The sequence below is a fragment of the Daldinia vernicosa genome, assembly GCF_022497035.1.
Source record: "Daldinia vernicosa strain CBS 139.73 unplaced genomic scaffold F5Y00scaffold_4, whole genome shotgun sequence".
Taxonomy (NCBI): domain Eukaryota; kingdom Fungi; phylum Ascomycota; class Sordariomycetes; order Xylariales; family Hypoxylaceae; genus Daldinia; species Daldinia vernicosa.
In genome coordinates, this window is record NW_025953920.1 from 613,145 (window position 1) to 634,043 (window position 20,899).

The following is a 20,899-nucleotide window of genomic DNA, read 5'->3' on the forward strand; positions in this document are numbered from 1 at the left end:
AAGGTCCCACCATACCTTGAATTGTCATAGAATGTCGGTGGCTGGGTGAACAATAGCTAATCGTGCATGTCTGTTGGCAGATGGACATCCTTTTTCGTTTCTTTTACGTACCGGTTATAGCTTTCCTCAAACTCAGCATTCTCTGCTTATACAGAAATATTTTCGGGACCTCACGTTGGTTTAATCGCCTAATATGGGTAGTAGCAGCACTGGTAGTTGAATGGGCAATCCAGGACACCCTCACGATCTTTCTCGATTGCATACCAATTTCCCATTTATGGAACCCAACATCGCCTGCGAGATGTATAAACTCAAGTATCGTGGGAGTGGTGGCATATGCTCAAAACATCGCCATTGATATCGTGATCCTAACTATGCCTATTCCACTAATACGGAGGCTACAAATAAGTAAGCAGAAGAGATGGGCATTGGTTTTCGCTTTTACATTAGGCGCCAGGTTAGTTCAAACACTCCATTGCACGTCACTCTGCTCATACATCACAGCACCTGTATAGTGTGTCTCGTTCAAATCAAGTATTTCAGCGGTCTTAGTGAAGTCAAAATAGATGCCAGCTGTGAGTTTACAAATCGTATAATCTAATAAACTGAAAGTTGATTACCTTTACTCATCGATATAGGGGATTATATGGGTCTTAATTACGTTTCCGCCATCGAATGCATGCTCGGATTCATTGCTACTTCTGTTGTAGTCTACGGCCCCCTCTACCGACGCATCTTTCAACGCTCTACCATGTCCAGCCAAGGGCCATTGCTAGACGTTTAAAATATATCAGTAGGAATATGGAGATGGCGTTGTAATACATTTGGGTATGCCGTGGGTTAAACTTGCCTAACTAGTTTAATCTTGAAGTCTTGTGCAGGAGGGCAAGTACATTAGCCTTGCCACCATACCTATAGTCTCTACGCTGTTTATAACCGTGTAGCCCCGAAAGGAGTATTATAAGTATGGGTTATGATGGAATTAGGAATTATAACACTATCTTAGAGAATGTCTAAATATCTTGTCGGTAATCACTGTAATGGGTGGTAACTCTTTTACGTTAATACCACTTATTCAAATCACGACACAACGGCCGTCCACCTAAAAGATATTCATTTACAAATACTGGTTTCCTCACTTTCGGAAGAACGTACTTAAGCCCTGAGGCAAAAGACCTACCCAAAGAGGGGGACAAGTAAACGGTATTCACATCCAATTCGATTAAACATCCCAAACCCAGCCGACATCCCATTGCGGCAAACTATATGCTATACTTACGTGTAGGTAGGTAGGTAATGCCATGATTTTCAACAACACGCCTCTCCCTCCACCTTAGTTAAAACTCCACACAGACTGCCTACCCCTTGCACCACCACCACCACCTAATGGAACTGATCCTCCGTAACCCCCTTGCCCATCGCAGCAGTGCTGCTCACGCCCCCCGTAACCATCTTCTGCAGCTCGTCGACGTACGCCGCGCCGCTCCACTTCTGGTGCTTGACGACGTCGACGCCGCCCTCTATCTCGGGCTCCTGGACCAGCTCGCCGTACGCCCGCATGCCGTTGGCCGCGTACGCCCGCGCGAACCGGTCGCTGATGAGCGCCGTCGTGTGGAGACCCGCCAGCGTGATAAACTGCCAGCAGTACCCTAGCTTCGCCAGCCGTTGGATATATGTTTCTTGCTCCTCGCGCGGCATCGCGGTTTTCCAGTTGAAGGATGGGGAGAGGTTGTATGCGAGTCTGTGCAGGGGCTGTTAGCTTCTTTTTTCTTTGTTTCCCGTAACACAGGAAATTGGAAAAGGGGAAGTTAGGGGGTAATAGATGTAAAAGAAACAAACATACTTCTGCTCCGGCCATACGGCGTGTACGCCATTGGCAAACTCTTCCGCTTGCTTGTAATCCGGCAACTTGCTCTCCATCCAAATGGCATCGCAGTACGGCGCATACGCAATCGCACGGTTGATCGCACAATCACACCCGCCCTTGAGCCGATAGAAACCCTCCCTCGTGCGCGGCGCGTCCCAATCGAAGTAGATATCCACGCCCGTGATCCCATGCGCAATGGCGCGTGCCTCCGATAGGCTCTTGCCCTTAGCCTGTTCTAGATACTTCTTGACCAGCTCCTTTTTATCTGGCAGCGAGGGTGCCGAATTAATCGTTTCGGCAACGGCTTCATCGAAGCGTCGCAGGTTGGCTTGCTTTAGCCACGCGTCCTCGATAGCCTGTAGTTGCTCGCCCGTCTTACCCGCGCGCTCCGCGGCGATCATTAGGTCGTTTAGCGGCTGTAGCTGGGGGTTCGTGCTCCCGAGGATGAACGGGTGGTCCCGCGGGTCGATGCTCGTGGTGATGAGTGTCGCGGCCTCGGCGTCTGTGCGCGCGATGGCTACCAAGTCCGTGCCCATGATGTCGGCTTGCGCGCGGATCGCGACCAGGCGGTTGATGTGCTCGCTAATAGGCACGAGGACCTTGCCTGCCATATGCCCACACTTCTTGGTGCCAGGCGCCTGATCTTCGATATGGATGCCAGCGGCGCCCTGCTCGATGAACAGCTTCGTTAGTTTCATGACGGCCGTTAGTCCACCATGACCTGTGTCAGCATCAGCAATGATGGGTCGTAGGTAGTCGATATTTGCCAGCTTCGCGCGCTCGGATTTAGGTACGCTTAAGCGTTCTTGTCGCTGCTTGCGATCGTGAAATAGCTGTGCCATGAAGAGGTGCTTGACTTTGTTTGGGACGGTAGTCTTTTTCTTGTATTAGTATACAGACCTAGAAAAGATATAAAGGGGTAAGAATATTCTGACTCACGTAAGGGTAATCTGCTAGATCAGGTCCAGGCTCGTCGGATGAAGAGGCTGTTGATGATGATTGCCAACCCGACACGTAGACGGTATCTAGGTATTTGGCCATTTGCGTGACCATTGTAGGCTCTAAGCAACCGTATGTGTAACTGGCATCACGATTCTGGAAGCGTTCCTCGAGGATCTTCCATAACTTCTTAGACTGTGCGTTGCTCGGGTAGTCAATCTTAAGGTGACCTCTCTTAGAAACAATTTGCTCTGCTGTGAAAGGTCGTCTCGTGTATCTCCATCTCGGATCGCTCCACCACTTCTTGACAGCCTCAACTTCTTGTAGGAACAGCTCGTCCTCGATATTCGGGTCCACGGCCGGGTTGATCATGTTGTTTGACGCCATGATGGGCAAAGCAGGTCAATTATCCTACGGCAGCAATTTCTGGTGGTGATGTACGATGTTTATGACTCCAATGTGACGTGCGGGGGGCTTTGGAACAAAGAGCTTCCCTTCAAAGAGTCAATGTATGTATATACTTGCTAAGTAAGGAGAAAGTTATAATCAACTAGTAGCTAATGATTAGGGGGTAAGACTACTATTAAAGGAAGAAGATTCCGAGCTATGGTTACAAGTAGGCGAACCTATGGTATAATAGTACATAACCTAACGCGAGAAACCCATCTGATCTGAGCTGCAAAAGGGGCGTAACCGGCTTGGATCCATGACTCCCACGGATACGCATGCTCGGCAGCAATCGGTCAAGCGGCTATGGATGATTCCGTCATAGGGTGACTCCCACCAGCTACTGTACCGGCGACGCCAGGCCATTGGCCGCTACTCAGCACTCTTTGACCGGGGCGCCTCGGAACTAGACAAAGCATATGGGTGACTAGCAGTTAGAGCAGTCTTAGACGTCTGAAAGGAAGAACGCTACGGCTTCTCGGTTTAAGGGACGAGAGGGTCAACAAGACATGTGGATGTAAGTCTGGTTTGCCGTGATTGGCCGAATTGCCGAAGATGGAGAACGATCCAGGTCGATCCATCGAGACACGAACCCCTAGTCCCCCGCAATTGGAGAGCCGGCCCCGGGTTTGGGGATTTGGGTTTCGTATTTAGCATTTGATAATGACGTTGTCTAGTTGATGTAGGAGTCGTCTCGATGAAAGATATGAGATGGGATCAGTCCAATAAATATTTGATACAATAGTAATTCTAGTTTAACTACATGAATTTTTCAGTTCATATGGAATTCTATAAAATAGACCGGATAAATCGAAAATATGTTTATACACCAATAACTAATATATTCTAGAATATAGTGTACTTGCGTGTCTGAGTAAGGTGTTGGCATGTGAAGATCTATCCAGTTGCCCTAGTTAACTGAGGCAAAACTAGGATAGGGACTAGGATGAGTAACTAGCATGAAGAACTACATAACTAAGCTTACATTCAAGCACTGTATGTACGAAGTACAACACCACTCCCAGATAAAGCAAAGCTATCCCGTGCCCCGTTTACACCCGACCATATCTCCAGCCTCACCTCGCCCCGGACCTCGGCTGCGGAAGCTTAATTACGACCTCGCATTAGGTCATCGAACGAGACTTCCCTATGACTCGTAAGTCTTATAATAGTTACACGTGAAATATTAATATGTTGATGCTTTTGACATATTCCCGTTCATCTTTAGTACTATATCTTAATGTTCTTATGCCTTCAAAGGATCATACATTTATATCCGTCTGCTATACTTAACCTCTTCAGACCTCCACTACATTCCATAACGCGAGTAAACTTACATAACTACCTCTCTACATCGCTCGTCAGGTCTATCGTTTGAAAAACAAGCCTAACCACATGCTCCCCCAATAGGTAAAGGTAGGTAAGAATAAAGCTACCATTATACATCCTTATTTATTTATTATCTACCTAACCCGATGGACTGGTCCCTTAAAAAAAGAAGCTTAATCAAACAACTTGATCAGCGATAAACTTACCGTCAACTTCGCATAGCGTTACTAAATAGATTTTGCCTGCCTTAAAGATACTAACGTCAGATCAGCATGCGTAATGCAACCTGTCTTCCTCTAACCCAGCCCAACCAATGCAAAAACAAGATGCATGCCTGTCCGCGACTGGTACGTTGACAATATTATCGACCGAGTATTAAAGATGCTGATGCAATGCTCAAGTGCCGAACGAAAGAAATTGGCACCGCCATCACCTATTTTCGTTTCGCGTAACGGTTATATTTCATGCTAACTCTTGGAGCAGCTTCTCCTCTTTAATCTGCTGAGCCCTCTCGTACGTCTCGTAGGGTGTAAGCGTGCCTAGCGCTCTCTTCATTTCTGTATTAATGAACTGTAAGCCGTATACATAGCTGGCGTTGACCCAGCCGAACCTAGATAGCGTAATAATGTAAGCGCGATGTTCAATTTCAAATTTGATTTACATCTTCAACTTACCCTTCTTTGGCGACACCCTTGAAATCGAGCCCCTGATTTCCGTATTCGGCATCCACGCGGTGCGGATCGACCGGCCTCGTGACGTCGTACTTCTCCACGACAACGCCGTTGAAGTCAAAAAACGCCTTGGTAACCATAAATAGCCACTTGTATGCTAGCTTTTGTGCGAGGTCCGCGTAACCGTAGCGGTACAGTCCCGTCCAAGCCAGCATCTGCTGGGGTGCCCAGCCGTAAGGATAATCCCATTGCCGATTCGGACGCTCGAGGCTAACTGCACCGCGGGACTCTTCCGTTCCGGACAGGAGACCACCATAGGCTTCAAATTTGGGCACGGCACACTTAACCACCTTGGCCGCACGCTCGGGATCGGGAACGCCTGCCCAGAGAGGCCAGAACGTCGTGCACGACTCGTAGGTACATTGCTCCTGCTTCTCCGTGTTGTAGTCGAAGTACATACCTTTCTCCTCGTTCCAGCAGTACTTATGGATAGCCGCACGTCGTCTCTTCCAGCGACGGTCCCACGTGGCCGACGTCTCAATCTGGCCGGGCACCATGTCGCCAGCACACCATTCGGCCGGAATTTCTAGCTTATCGCCAAAGACGTTCCGGATGGTGCGGGCGATGTCCATCTCGTACTTGTATAGCAACGAGTTAAGATCGATGGTCGCGAGGTTAGCGCAGACCTTTTCAAGTCTGTACGAGGTATCGTGACCCGACTCTCGTACTGCTCTGTCGTGAAGGAAATACTCGTCTAATTCAGGCTCGTGAACCTCTTGGTGGTTATAAGCTCTCACGAATTGTTCGAAAGTCATGTTATGTTTCTTGGCATAAGGCTCAAGGATATGAACAAAGTGGGAAGCCTCCGTCTCCGGTGGCACGCCTAACCCTTCCGGCCGGTATCTCGATAAACCAGTCTTTGGATCTAAACGCGGTTCCGCCGTCCATACACAGTAGTACTCCTTGATTGCGGCAAGGAACGCCGTCCGAAGAAAATCAACCGCGCTAGGTTCGTGCTGAATTTTTTCGTAGACCCGAAGGGCCATATCTGTCAAGAAAGGTGGCTGTGATCGTAGTAGGTAGTATGATCTAGTCGCGTTGAGGATTTTGCCGTAGTGTTTAATACAGAAGCAGAAGTTCTGTACCATCGACTTCGCTAGGTACACCTTATCATTGACTAAAAGCCCGAGGGATTCCATATAGCTATCCCACCCATATAGTTCGTTGAATCTCCCCCCTGGGACGACGAACGGAAGCCCGCGTAATGTTTTCTCTCCGGTTTTAGGATCATTAACCTCCTCCATAGCAACAGCTAGAAGGCCGGGCTTATCGTTCATGTCCCGGAGTACTTCGGGGGTAATCTTCTCAGGGAGATATAGGACGTCCAGTCGCATCTCCGGTCGCTCAGCAGCGAGTTTTTGATAATACTCATATTGCTCTGGGGCCCCTGGCGGGACATAGATGCGAGGTCGCGGATCGTCCGTCCAATCCTTAGGATCTTTTGCTGCAATTTCGATGCTTGAAGCGTCGATACGACGGGTTAACCCCTCCCAGAATTGATTCTTGATAAGCCTCGACAGTCTGCTGACTGGGTTCTCGTTAAGACGCCCGATATCAAGAATGATCCGCTTTCGCCCAAACTCTTTTGCCATGTACAATTCTTGCAAGAGATTCGAAAGCATATATGTGCCCCGGATATCAAATCGATTGTGGCCACCGGATGCAGCAGTTCGAAGAGACATGACCTAGGTATTGACGCCTTAGAACCTATCACCGTGGAAGAGTTCGTAGTAAAAGACTTACCTTCGGACCAGCGTCCTCGATCGTAATTTGCTTGTTGCCATCTGTATCTTCTTGCGCCTGTAAACTTTCTAGGGTATGGTCGACATCGACGAGGAATTGGCGGGAGTGTGGTTTGCTTGCTTCATCTGGACGACAACGCGAGTTAGTTTCCTTCTATTTTGTTCAGTGAAGATGGTTTCGTACCATGACTGCCTCGTCTATGTGGTTCGTGCAGTCCCATACGCTCAATCTCCTGGATGATGCCATTCTAAGTGATCTTAGCCAGCGTACCGAATCAATCTTATGTGAAAAATCTTATGTGAAAATGCGATAAAATACGGTATGACATACTTGAGAATATGTGCGATTGCGCTTGTGTGATCGATCACCATGCCGAGCTTCGGAGGTGTAATATGTTCTCGCGTCATCGTAGACGCCCCAATCGTCACTTGCGCGAAGCCCGTCTCTGGCATCACGTCGGGCTTTCGCAAAACCCGGAGTCAGTAAATCGGCCATGGCGAGTTGGTAATAGCAATTCGCAGGCGTTGTGGGAAATAAAAAGGGGTCAAGGAGAAAGGAGTACAACTAAAAGCGGTACGGAGTCTTAAATGACAGGACACTCGCTCAATTGACGAGGGTACTTTAAATGTGGCCGGTGGGGGTATTCCGGAGGTTTTCCTTTTTTATCTCGTCGTAATCAACGGCCTGCTCTTCTCTTAAATACGATAGAATTCCGTAACGATATGCTCCCGTGACCAGCGGTTTAACCAAGGTAAGATTCGACGAGACGAAAGGGTCGAAATCGCGGGATTATGCTTGTACGTAGTGCACGCGGGGGGCGAGGGGATCGTGGGACGATTCTAGGTAAAGCGTTGTTTGGTAGCCACCACGATCGGATCAATCACAGGTCCTTGCGCACGTCACAAGGAAAAGGGACGTAAAGCAATCAACTAGGACTGGGAGGAAATAAAAACTCAATAATCAAGGCCAAACCAAATCAAGTTCAATATTACAAGAAGCTTGGTATTGGTTTCGGTTTGATTGGGAGTTATAAGAAGGTAAAGATTGGAGAGGTATAGTTAGGAATTAGGATAGAGAAAAACTTAGGTATGTTAGAAGTGCGGGCAAGGTACAAAGTGGTTGAGTAGGGTAAGGTAAGTTTATTCTCTTAGATAAGAAACGTTGGCAGAACAGTTGGCAGGGGGTATGATGTCAGACGAGAGGTGTTAGAGTATTGATCACATTACCAATATAAGGTTGCGGGAACGGTAAAACAATAGGTAGTCGGGACTGCTTCATGTAGTTACATAATTGACCAATTCAAGTCTTATAGGTAGTATATAAGCTTCCATGCATCTAAATAAACTTATCAATATCATATATACATTAGGTATATTCATATGTACGTATAGTCAATAACGAGAGTCAATAAAAACTATTCATCTCATAACACAAATATATTTCGATCCCGTTTCCCAGCCCTTAGAATTCAATCTTATTTCTGTCATTTTCCATTTACCTATCGAATATCAGGGTCTTTTTGACTGAGCTCAACCAGCTGCACAATGAAAGCATCAGCCCCGCTTAGGTTACAACCCCACCAAGTTGAAATATATTAACTTCCCCAGTGTTATCAGTGTTATCCAATGGGGTAGTTATTAAATCTTCCACGTCGGTAGTATTCCGATTGTTTTTTAAGGTATACCCCGTTTGTACGACGAGTAGAGTCACGATGTTGCTATGATGTTGGGATGGCATGTTTCACACGCCTAAACCCATCCAAAGGAACTCTTTCTAGTTTTTCATTGATAATAGCTACAGGACGTACCGGCTTAAAAAGAAAAAATCAGTCGAGACGGCCCGACAAACACTGGGGCATGCGCGCATGATGTCACATGAAATATGTAACAATGAATAAATTATGTAGTCCGTATTATATGGGAATCAATCACCAAGAGAAAAAAAATTTTGGGGATTGCGAATACCCAGCGTTATCTCTGTAAGACCCATCTTATAGAATTCTATCTGCATCCGACCTGCCGAAACCGCACTTCCATTATTTAAGCAAAATTCTCAGAATTCATCAGAATATCGCCACTATATGACGCCATATCATTTTTATCATTAACGCCCTTGCAGATATTCCCACATTTACCGCCCTTAGAGCTCTCGCAGCTTTTCGCGGCTCACCTTGTGGAGCTGAGTTGTGATACCCAAGCGTAGCTCATGCTTAGATTACTGCCGTTTAGGTAGGGCAGAAAACCTCGTTGTCTTTGACAGTTGTTCATGCAACGAAACCCACCACACACTAATGTAATATTCAAATTACCTTACTACACGAATTGAAATGGTTCTTCTTATCTTAATTTATTAACTAACAATTGCTTTTGTGCCTATTTATCACATACCAGCATACGTGGCGCACAGGGGAAAGGATGCGAGGAGGGGTGAGATGACAACTCTAGTCAACGATAGACTGGTCATGATAGAGTGTTTCACGAACTGAAGTATGAACTAGAGTCGTTGCCTTTTAGCAATTGCTAAAGGATACAACTACTAATATGTAAGAATTGGTAAGCATTGGGGTGTCAATACCTAAATTACCAAGTAGGTAAATATTGAGTTAGCAACTTGAGGGTCTCCCTCATTAAATACTAGGTTAGAAACTTAAATACTAGAAACCGTCAACGGACTGTTCATGTTTCACAGGTACCTGTAGTTAAACCTTAACCCTAAGTAGACTTTTACAGGATAAGTGGGACCGTGCAGTTTAGTATATTATTTCGCTTGATCGTATGGAATACAGATTACCTAACTTCCTCACTAGTCGAATTAATACATACCTCCTACCTAGGAATGTATACTACCTATATCAAACGGCCTCGGTGGATTCATCCAACCTCGAGTTTATATATATATATCCTTCTACAAGATCTTCCCTACTCAAATACCTAACCTACTCTTTTTCAACGTCAAGACCCGGATCGGTTTCCGAAGCAGCGCTATTGGTGCTTCTTTGCTAAAAATAAGAACAGAGGGGCAATCTCGACCCTGGCTTGACATGCCCAGAGTTGAATGGCAAACCGGTCTTTCTCACGATACTTACACAGCTGCATGCATGGAAGGTAGTATATGCGGCTGATGTGGCAAATGCTTGGTATGGCCATATGGCTATATGGCTCCGAGAGAGGTAGCTATTCGGAAGTGAGCAAGAGTTTGGCCAATGACTTGTACTATCGTTTTAACAGTATGGAATACTAATATAATACTGTGACTTATCAGATAGTTACTCCCTTCTGATCCAACGTATTGATTGCGACTCTTACACCCCAAATCTTTGTCGAAGGGCCGAGAGCTGCATTCCGAGAGCTGCATGTGAGGTTGAAGCTAACGAGCCAACCCACAGAGCGGTTATCTAGCCAATACCCAATATCCAGTGCCCAATAGTCAATAGTCACTATTCACGGCTAAATATCTTACTTTCGGATTTTGATCGAATGGTCAGCCCCGTCTGAAGTTATGGATTACTCGCGCTCCTTCAACAGCTGCTTTAAAAAGCTTAACTATGTGCTAAAACATCAATAGATTTAATCTTGAATCCAGCCACAGTATCCCAGTGGGTTCAATATAACGTTTAACATATCTCTCTGCCAGCCCTGGCCGATACGCGAAGCAATAGTTAAGTCTTCAGCTTCTCAGTTCGTGATACCTAGACATTCCTCCTTCGCTCTTGGTCCACTTGTGGCACGCAATAGATAATGCTGTGGAAGATAAGGCCCTCAGCCCTGCGTCGATAATTCCCAAGAGGTAGCCAATAAGCTGAGAACTCGAAAGCTATCAGCTAAGCAACCGAGCCGAAGAAAGAAGTTCGTTCCCAAATCTGTACATTACACCCGGGTCATCATGTCCGGTCTTTGAGCGCCTAGAGTTCCCTCAACCGCCCGTGCTTATCGCCCCTGCTCGATATGGTGCAGACTTACTTTCAATTTCTCGCGTATTCTTCCATCATTGATGTTGTGCGGATTGGTCAGCCGGTCTCGAGCCTCAAACTATCGAGTCTAGGCTCTAACGAATATAACGCCCCTTGTACCCAGCTCCATCCTCATTGCTACCCACTATATGCTTTCCAACCATCGCACGCGCATAGGAACCCGTATTAACATCGATACGGGGTTACACATTGACCTTCCAAGTGGAGAATTTTCCGACAAGTTCAAACACCAATAGTCTCTCCCATTTTATCATATCGTGCGTCTGGTGGCTTCGGTCTTGGCTCAGCTCTCCAATATGTATGTCAGTCCTGACGTTATCATCAACGGCATCACTAGAAGTCTAGCGAACTCTAGCCGTACTGTTGGACTAGAGGTAACATCCATTATATCTTTAAGAGATCCAATGTTTTATTAGAAAAAGCGATGCGCCCGACGCACAATTAGAATTAAAGAGTACCCTGTCGTTTATCGTTTTCTCTTGGATACGTCGCTCCTCGCAGATTTTGGAGCCCTTCTTATACTTTTAAGAAATAAAAAGGAAAAAATTTATGCCATAATTCTTTCACGTCTAGTAGTAGTCTATCGCCGCTGAGGATGGTAGCTCTTGCCCTTCACTACTAAGGCATGCGAGATGAACCCCCTCGGGACGTATACGGCTCCTGGTCGTACTAGGGGGGAAAATTGGGAAGATGATTATAGCGAGAGGTCAGCCTTCGGGCAGAACGATGCTGGCCCAAGCAACCCAAAATCCAGTATCCCGGTAGCAAATTTGTCTACCGGTTTAGACCCAGGGACAGTAACACCTAAACCCCCTTACCGAACATCACAAACACCACCACTATCGCCATCCATATTCGAAAGTCCTGCGATTGATTATACGGGTTCACAAGGCAATCTAGAAAGCGGTCATGGTTTCAAATCAGATATTATGTGCAGTTGGTTATATCAGCAACAATTGGAAAAACAATACGCCACCGGCCTGATGCCCGGGGAAGGCATCGTGATAAAGAGGAGCAAGAACAATTTTGCGTGTTATCCGCCAGATCTTCGAGACGTACCCTACGGCTTGTTCCAAATGGCGATGGAATTGAATGTCCGAGTTAGTATGTCTCTTGAACGTTGATATAAATGAGAAACTAACATGTCTATAGTGTGCCATGACAGTCAATACTCGGGTCATCACTGTCATACTTACCTCGAAGCGGACGACGCAAGACTATATCCCACTTCCTGATGGTCTCCGCTTGCAAGTTCTCCCCTGCATGCGTGACCTTCCGCAATGTCAGAAGCATCATTTTGCTGCATTCATAGATGATCTCAAAATTCTCGTCATCTGGGATGATAACCCGAAGAAACTTATGGCTAGGGCAGAGGCCTTGGAAGCAGAGTTGATGAAAGTTATCTGGGGTTCTGGAGGAGATGATGACGAACAAGACGAAGTGAGAGAAGAGAAGGGCGAAAAGAGTCAAGCTGCTGAAGTAAATATAACAGCGGTAGACTTAGAGGATGAAGGCAAGGAGGAGCCGAGGCCAACCAAACTCAGCAGTTCGGGTATTGTAGCCGTGACGGTGGCTCTCTGCGTAAGTTGCATGGGCCTCGGACTAAGGGCTTTGGCATTCGAAATTGAGACCGATGGCTCGTTTGCTCGACTAGCACTTATTGCCGCCATTCCGGTCGAAATGTGGGTGGCCTTTTTCTTTTTTCAGTCGCTGGTCACGAACCTTTTCCAAATAATGGGGCCGATATCTGCTGTCGACAAAAACTCGAGGTTCTACTCCGGAAAGCCCCCGATACGACTTAAACGAGAGGTCAACATTCTGCCTCATGTAACCATTCAGATGCCTGTGTACAAAGAAGGCCTGAAGGCAGTTATCGGTCCCTCAATCCAATCGCTCAAAAAATGCATTTCGACATATGCGTTACAAGGCGGTTCTGCTAGCATTTTCATAAACGACGACGGGATGCAGCTAATTTCTAAAGAGGATGCCTATGCTCGGCAGGAGTTCTATGAGGAGAACAATATCGGCTGGGTCGCTCGACCAAAGCACGATCCAAAGCCAGACGATGGTAGCCGACCCTTTCTTAGGCGGGGCAAATTCAAGAAAGCATCAAATATGAACTACGCTTTAATGGTCAGCAATCGCGTGGAAGATAAGCTAGTTCAAATACCCAGATCCCCGGATTGGACCGATGCTGATGAACAGGCTGTGTATAACCATTGCCTCTCTGAAGTCTTACGGGAAGATCAGGGCCGCACTTGGGCCGAGGGCAATGTCCGCATGGGCGACTACATCCTAATAGTCGACTCAGATACCCGCGTGCCAGCGGACTGCTTGTTAGATGCTGTTAGCGAAATGGAGCGGTCTCCTCAGGTAGCAATACTTCAATTCACATCTGGAGTTATGCAAGTATCGCCATCTTTTTTCGAGGGAGGGTAAGTTTGTCACCCCTATATATATATGCACACGCATTGACACTGCCATAGGGTCAAATGGTTCACGAACCTTATCTATTCCGCTATCACTTTTGTGGTAGCGAATGGTGATGCTTGCCCCTTTGTGGGCCACAACGCCATGCTTCGATGGTCTGCCATCCAGGACGCCACCGCGTACCAAGACGAAGATGGCTACGAAAAGTACTGGTCCGAGACTCATGTGTCGGAAGACTTTGAAATGTCTCTTAAGCTCCAGTGCGCCGGGTATGAGCTTAGGTTCGCGTCTTATACCGGAGATGGCTTTCAGGAGGGTGTTTCCCTAACAGTATACGACGAATTAGCGCGATGGGAGAAATACGCATACGGTTGCAATGAATTGCTATTTCACCCCTTAAAGCATTGGTTCAGGCTAGGCCCCATCACGCCTCTATTTCGAAAATTTATATTCTCCGGTATACACTTGCCTAAGAAGATGACGATTTGCGCCTATATCGGCACGTACTATGCCATCGGAGCCTGTTGGATATTAACCCTCATGAACTATCTCCTGTCAGGATGGTTCTTTGGATTTTACGACAAGTTCTATATAGACTCTTTTGCCATCTACATCTCGGTCATTGTAGTCTTTACGGGGCTTGGAAACTTCTCACTGGCTATCTTGAGGTATCGCCTAAACGAGATGTCGCTCCTGGGGGCCTGTGAGTTTTATACTACACGCATGATTATCTAAAGATGAGAGGCTAATTTTTAACATGTCTAGTCTGGAACAACATCAAATGGATCCCGCTGATGACTGTCTTCTTGGGTGGCTTATCTCTACACGTCTCGCAGGCGCTGCTATGCCATTTCTTTAGTATCGACATGGTCTGGGGTGCAACAGCCAAAGAAGTCGAAGAGGTCAATTTTCTCGAAGAGATACCACGATTGCTCCGGCGTTTCAAGGGCACCTTCGCCTGGTGCATCCTCATGACTGCACTTATCATATGCGGTTATTTCGTATTCCCTGGTCAGTGGAAAATCGTGCACTTAGCGTCTATCTGGCCGCTCGCTTGGACCGTCGGCTGCCATTTTTTGCTGCCCGTCGTGCTGAACCCGGCACTCATGGTATTTTCATGGTAATTTCATGGTAAATTGTATATGGAGGTTTAATGGTATATATATACAAGGTAAAGGTAGGTAGGTATAGGTAGATCCTAGCTTACTGGATAGAGCGGAGGGAAATGGATATCATCGGTACTTGTTTGAGAAGCGTTGAGGAGCATTGAGATGGACGACCTGATTTACATTCCCTTCTTGGTGGTAAAACCTCCCCTGGATTCTATCGTCACGCGCCTCCGCGCAAACAAGGGCGGCGCCCATAATTATTAATAATAATATTATTGGGGAGCTGAGACCGGCTTGGCATTGAAAATAGAAACATGGAACTTATTAGTACTGTCGCAACGACTAGGTATGATACTTTTCTCTAGGATCTATCATCGCCGTCCGACTACTGTTTTTATTAAAATAGCGTAAAAAAAAGAGATACCCAATACTGGCTACCGCAACATGGGTCATGTTTTTAACGGCATCCCGCCTATCCAGCATATAAATAACACATGACGAATAACGAAAATCGAGGATTGGAATAAGGGGGGAATTATGTCGGTGTAAGTGTGAGCTCCTATAAGAAAAGGGGGGGAACGTAACGGAAGATCCGGCACGTTTAGGATAAGCGGTAGCTATTCGTCCGTTCTATCTTTGTATTCGTGAGCGGTGTGCAACACTATATATGTACCTAGACAGGTATTGCAGTACACTATAGGTATAACTACTACAAAATATTAACATCGGTGAAAAACTAGAATATGTACGTCGTTGAGGTCTCACGATAGCTGCAGGACACGTGAACGTTCAACATGAAGTAGTTAGAGGGTCTTTAAACGCGACTTAAGGAGCAATCTAGACCTAAAGGGTAAGGAATTACTACAGGTTCTGCCCCTGATGACTGCGCTGAGTTACGTTGAGATGGCGTGCTACAATACAGTTAGGTAATGGGCGGATCATTCATAGCCTCCACCCCGCTGCGATGCTAGCGCGAAAGCCGTAGCGAATTACTTGTCCTAATTCCGACCCCACCTGCCTACTACAGACAAGCTGGCAACTCTGCTGCTCTTGTTAAACCTGCTAAAGACGTGCAAATATGCATAACGGCGCGCGCGGTGACGGATCTGATAATAAAGACGATACGAAGAAGGTACATTCGTACACGTAATATTTACTCGAGAAAAGATGGGGACGTTATTAGGTGCATTAGGTGCATTTAGGTACCTACATGTAGCGTAAACTGGCTGTACTTTTTATTTTTATGCTTATTTATCGTGGATTGTGATGTGGCAGTTGCGGTATCGACGAATCAATCCTACATACGATGTACATGTAAGTATTCGTACATGTCTATGTTTGTACCTACGATAGGTCAATTACGGAATACATTACATCCTACATACGTCGCATATACTTCATATACTTACTTCATCCAAACACGAATCGCAACGGTTGGGGTTTATTTACCGACTCGGGAGTTGTTCCCAAGGTCGTCGAGACCTTCCGGTCATTTTTATATATTTAACTTCAAAATCCGATTTTTGTCTTATTTGTCATTCCTCTTCACTGTAACATTCAAACCTGGGTCCCTGACCTCCCGTCTTATTTTTTTTTATCTCCCCTCACTATCCGCCACGCTGGCCTTCCCTCAGCACCACCAAAGATGGCACTTTTCGTAGACCTCGACGAGGAGGCCGAGCCGCCGCAGACACAATATTACGGCTTAAAGCCCGAGTGGAACGGCGAGCGCCTCAAGCAGCAGCTATCAAATGGACCGAACGGGCTACATGGAGGAGAGAGCCAAGAGACTACGATAGATCGAGAACCAGAGAACCTCAATGAGCATAATGGGATGGCGGAGGCTCTCGGATGTTATCCGTAGGCAGACGCAACCTCACTTATGGCATTTCTATTAGCAGAACCTCCCCTTGGCTGTCATACTCCTCGTGTGAAGCCGGGGGAGATAAGGCTAACTCGACCACCAGTATCGTTATGGCGATTGCGTCGTCTATCGACCTGAACACGCTCGACAACCTATCTCGTACCTGTCGTCAGGTCCACCGGGCCCTTCTGCAGTATCGAAGCACCCTTCTTGCGCATACCCTACATTGCGTCAACGAAGATGTACCCGTCGATCCCGAAGAGACTTTCCGTTACCGTGCCCGAGCAGGGAATTGGTATTATATGGAAGACGGTCGGACCGGGGACTATAATGGTAAAAGTGGGAATTGCGCGAGAGATATGGTAGCCGAATGCAGACGATGCGCAACGGCTGTATGCCGGGTAAGCAGTTTACCGCAAAATGAACCATTCTTGCAGTGCATCTAACGAGACACGTGCTAGAACTGCGCTATCAAGCCGCCGGCTCCCGTTGTGCTTCGCGATAGGCATCGCCGACTGTGCTTCCCATGCAGCAAGGCTCCGCTCGGAAGCCTTGTCAAACCGTCGTTATCACCAGACACTCTCGTAGACGCGGAGGAAATGCAGCAAGCAATCTGCACCTGTGACACGAAGGGAGTTTGGCTCTGCCAACCTTGTGGGAGGAGTATTCGTGGAGCAGACCACGACTATAAGTCGTACGCGTCTCCTGATCGTCTGATCACCTCCTTTTTTCGTCTAAGCTAACCGGATGCAGTATCTGGAAATGGCGTAACCAATACGGCGAGGTGCTCGGGGGCCTCGGCACCGGTATCGGCGAAGGTGACCGGGGGGTGATTTGCGGCCGAGAGGCGGCGTGCTGCGGCTCTAAGGAGCGGGAACAGGAAACCGACTGTGATGCTGCGGACGCCCGGGAGCAGGATGAGAATAACGGCACCCTGTCGCCCTGGACTACGCCGTCGCCGGCATCCTCTGTCTCCGGGTCGCCGCCGTCCGAACGCCGGACGCCGAGCCCGCAGCTAAGGCCCGGATACGCCCGTCACGAAATTGAGGGCATCGGCGGCGTAGTCAAGACGAAGCTCGTGCGGATCGTACGCGTTGGCGCGTGCGTCCCCGAGTGGGAAGATGAAAAGAACAAGGGCGAGATCCTAGGCCGAGAGGTCTCGGGACGCAGTCGTAGCTGGTGCGGCTGGTGCTGGAGAGTGATTCCGGGGAAGAAGGACTGGGAGATGGCAAAGGCTCATAGCACGAACGCCAGTACGAACGGGAAGAAATAAGGTTCTTCCCCCGCCAACGCTAGGTACCTGGGTATTTAGCAAGAACGGTGGTATATACCTAGAGCATGTTGCATCTTGCATAATCTGGGGTTAAATGAGCTACGTAAATGGGAAGTATTAAAAGGGTTCCTCAGGCGTAGTTAGCATGTCGAGGGATATGAACGGAATAATTGAAGCTTATTGATGAATGCTCTAAATATGGTATGGGACAACGTCTTATATAGTATAAATAAGATTTATGTGCAAAAGAGAAGATAGCTCTCGGATATAAGCTATCGGTTCTTATTGGGTGTCTGTGAGATGCGTCAAATTTAAGTTTGATGGTGACATATCCTACATTGGCTCGTTGGTGATGTACAACTTTATTGTTCTTTGGGGTCTGGTGATACATGTAGGTCTACTTCCCAGTCTACGTAAGAGCTGTGATCTGATCTTCGTATCCATCTGGTTTCACTTGCTAGACGTTTGCCTCGTCCCCAATACACTCTTACTATATACATAAGGTACGTATAGATACAAGTCACCTCACTTGGGACCGATGGTATATAGCAGATTTCCTAACCAGATCCTGGTCTCTATCTCATCCTAGCAGGCAAGAATTGGCCACCCTTTCCGTTCCGTTCCATTCCGCTTCTCATAGAGGATAGAAAGCCAAGATACCCCGCCAATCCTCCTCGTATTACGGCAGGTTGAGGCAGCTGGGTACTAGGGAGGGATATGCACAGGCGAATAGGTAGACGCATAGATGGCTTAGAACGCCTATAACAGACCCTTGTGCAGCAAGACCCTGCGCTTCTTCCGCTCCTCGCGAGCACCCGTGCGAATGGCACCCCAGCGCTCCTTAACAGCGTTCAGGCGCGCGCGTTCCCGCTCGCGATGCTCGGTCGGCGCGCTGCAGCACATCATGACGAAATACGGGGCGCAGCCATAGCGCTCCGCTAGCTTCAGCACGCTCCAGCGCTCCGGGTCCGTGGCCCGCAGCTCCCGCATCTCTTCCACCTGCTCCCGCGTCACGTTGTACTTGCGCTCGGGGGCCTTGAGCTCCGGGGGGAGGACCGACTTCGAAGAGGACACGTCGGTGGAGGTGCGGATGAGCTGGGCTAGATTGGCTTTCCGCCGGGGGTCGCTCGGAGGCAGGAATTTGAAGGGCGTGTGGTAGACGGAGGGCGTGGAGGACGGCGGGTTGTAGATTACCTGCGTGGATTCGCCGAAGGAGGAGGAGGAGGTGGGGAAGAAAGAGGGGTGAGGGGCGATTTTCAAGGCGCGCTTTGTGCGGGATGTTGAAGATTGGTGTCGTCGCGGTATAGAGGCTATTGTTACTGCTGCTGCTGCTCTCGTACTCGTCGAGGTAGATGTGCTGATGGAGCGCAGCAGAGGCTGCACGAGGGACCGGGCCTCCATTCTGGTTTGTGGGGGATGCTGAAGACAGACTTTGAAGTGAGGATAAAGAAGGACGTTACTAGGCCTGAGAGAGGGAAGACTGCTCAATTAAGGGAATGCTGTCTCGTTCCCTCTCCTCCGGGAGTGGCCCTCGAATTCTTCTATCGATTTAGTCGATAACTTCTGCAGGCAAAGTGCAAGTGAAATTTTGTCGGAGGATCCCGCGGGCCGAGTGGGATAGAGTCAGTCATGTGACATTTTGCTAGAGAGGTGCTAGGAGGTATGTATGTATTGTACCTATTACGGATGACCCTTTCAAAAGTTTTGTCCATAGGGCGCCCTTGTCAAGCCTGACATGCACGGACCATGGCTGGTTAACAGCTGGCGACTTAAAAATAGATGTATATATATAAAATTGTTTTATATTTCGAATTATAGCCTAACGAAGAATTAAAATAAAAAATAAAAAAAAGTACTATATAATTCCTTATTCAATTTTCTATTTAACTATAATTCTTGATAATTATACTACTATATTGAAAAAAGATATTGCTTTTGAAAAGGATAGGGTATAGTAAGATACGTGCCTCAAATAGGTGAGCAGCTGTCGCCGAGCATGGCCAGTGCGTATCGGGCCTGGCAAGGGTCTCCCTATGGACAGAACTTTTGAAAGGGTCATCCGTACCTAAGGCAATTTTGGTTGCTGTTAATACAGGCACTAGTCCGTGTGTTGAGTCAAGTTATGCAGGTACGTAAATATTTATGCACTTATCTAACCTTCACGCGGGACAGATTTCTCTTTCAAACCCCGACAATTCAACCCTCTAATCAATTAAACCCACTCCTTTGGGCCAATCGACACGGCAACCCCTCATGATAAGTGACGTACCTACCTAAGGTACGAGTTCGAGGTTTCATGTGCCAGACGGCCCAGGCCTTAGTACCTATCTCTAGATTCATCCAATCGATTCAGCCTACATGCTTGATTGGTAGGTACCCTCAACGGTAGGTAATGCCCTTGTCCCCACGACCTACGAGAGACAGTAAAAGACTGAGATTGGGACGAAAATAACTATCATTGCGTATCAATCCCTAAGGGGGGTTTTTGTCCTACTTGGGCGTTACAAGACATGGCGTCGATGGTATGGCTGGTACTACGTACCTACCTACTCTAAACCACCCAGGACACATAGATGATATTTCCCGATCTGGATTCAGGACGACGGACGTGGTGGTATGTTCTACAGGAATTGTTTCCAGGTTAGAGAATTGGTCGCCAGTGGCGTGCTGCAAGTCGTAGGCAGGCTGTGTCAGCATTGTGGTTGTTGGGGCCATGGCAGCATGGTCGTCTCAACTAGTCCTTTCGCCTATTTTCAGCTCGTGGGATTGCATTGATTTTAATGCGACAAGCTTGCGGGAGTGTAAAAAAGGTCCAATAGATGGCCTTTGATGTCCCTCCTTCGAGACTTGTCCTGGTTCATCACCAGTTTCGTCGAGAGGGGGTTTACTATCGGTCATGACCGTGATCGTTACATAAATAATAACATTGAATATATGTACCTGGAGTAAGAACCTTAACAAGGTTGGGAAATCGGGCTTGGAAGAAACGATCGAAAGTCGTGGTCGTGCCTCTCTGATGGGGGGGCATTCCTTCGCCCTGGCCTTGTTCGCGTCCTTGACGATCATTGGATTCTGTCACCGCGAGTGACGTCGCCTGTTGCGGGCCCCCCTTTTTTAGAACTTGATGAGCAGAATAGCTATGCCCAATATCCCCTCGTGTTTCTGAAATCAACTATGTTTACGTGATACCTACTGTA

The 20,899-nt window shown here is 47.5% G+C and overlaps 5 protein-coding genes across 5 annotated transcripts; 2 read left to right on the forward strand and 3 right to left on the reverse strand.

Annotated features, from left to right (window-relative positions):
- Positions 1-1,073: 1,073 nt before the first annotated feature.
- F5Y00DRAFT_225709 (isocitrate lyase) lies at positions 1,074-3,825 on the reverse strand. The gene is made up of 3 exons (XM_048006203.1): positions 2,807-3,825; positions 1,844-2,742; positions 1,074-1,741 (listed from the first exon to the last, which is right to left on the reverse strand). The coding sequence occupies exons 1-3, from the start codon at positions 3,191-3,193 to the stop codon at positions 1,384-1,386; spliced, it is 1,644 nt and encodes a 547-aa protein (XP_047869125.1). The 5' UTR covers positions 3,194-3,825; the 3' UTR covers positions 1,074-1,383.
- Positions 3,826-4,837: 1,012 nt separating this feature from the next.
- Positions 4,838-7,899, reverse strand: F5Y00DRAFT_134572 (glycoside hydrolase family 37 protein). The gene is made up of 5 exons (XM_048004261.1): positions 7,387-7,899; positions 7,240-7,303; positions 7,057-7,181; positions 5,257-6,998; positions 4,838-5,192 (listed from the first exon to the last, which is right to left on the reverse strand). Exons 1-5 carry the CDS (start codon positions 7,549-7,551, stop codon positions 5,045-5,047), a joined length of 2,244 nt encoding a protein of 747 aa, XP_047869126.1. The 5' UTR covers positions 7,552-7,899; the 3' UTR covers positions 4,838-5,044.
- A 3,528-nt stretch (positions 7,900-11,427) lies between these two features.
- Positions 11,428-14,888, forward strand: F5Y00DRAFT_134619 (glycosyl transferase family group 2-domain-containing protein). Its single transcript, XM_048004262.1, has 4 exons — positions 11,428-12,126; positions 12,179-13,461; positions 13,513-14,159; positions 14,222-14,888. Exons 1-4 carry the CDS (start codon positions 11,659-11,661, stop codon positions 14,578-14,580), a joined length of 2,757 nt encoding a protein of 918 aa, XP_047869127.1. The 5' UTR covers positions 11,428-11,658; the 3' UTR covers positions 14,581-14,888.
- Positions 14,889-16,064: 1,176 nt separating this feature from the next.
- On the forward strand, positions 16,065-17,767 carry F5Y00DRAFT_134651 (uncharacterized protein). The gene is made up of 4 exons (XM_048004264.1): positions 16,065-16,425; positions 16,533-16,830; positions 16,891-17,123; positions 17,183-17,767. The coding sequence occupies exons 1-4, from the start codon at positions 16,211-16,213 to the stop codon at positions 17,700-17,702; spliced, it is 1,266 nt and encodes a 421-aa protein (XP_047869128.1). The 5' UTR covers positions 16,065-16,210; the 3' UTR covers positions 17,703-17,767.
- A 510-nt stretch (positions 17,768-18,277) lies between these two features.
- Positions 18,278-19,278, reverse strand: F5Y00DRAFT_134645 (mitochondrial ribosomal protein subunit L20-domain-containing protein). Its single transcript, XM_048004263.1, has one exon. It carries the CDS (start codon positions 19,101-19,103, stop codon positions 18,462-18,464), a length of 642 nt encoding a protein of 213 aa, XP_047869129.1. The 5' UTR covers positions 19,104-19,278; the 3' UTR covers positions 18,278-18,461.
- Between the last annotated feature and the right edge of the window lie 1,621 nt (positions 19,279-20,899).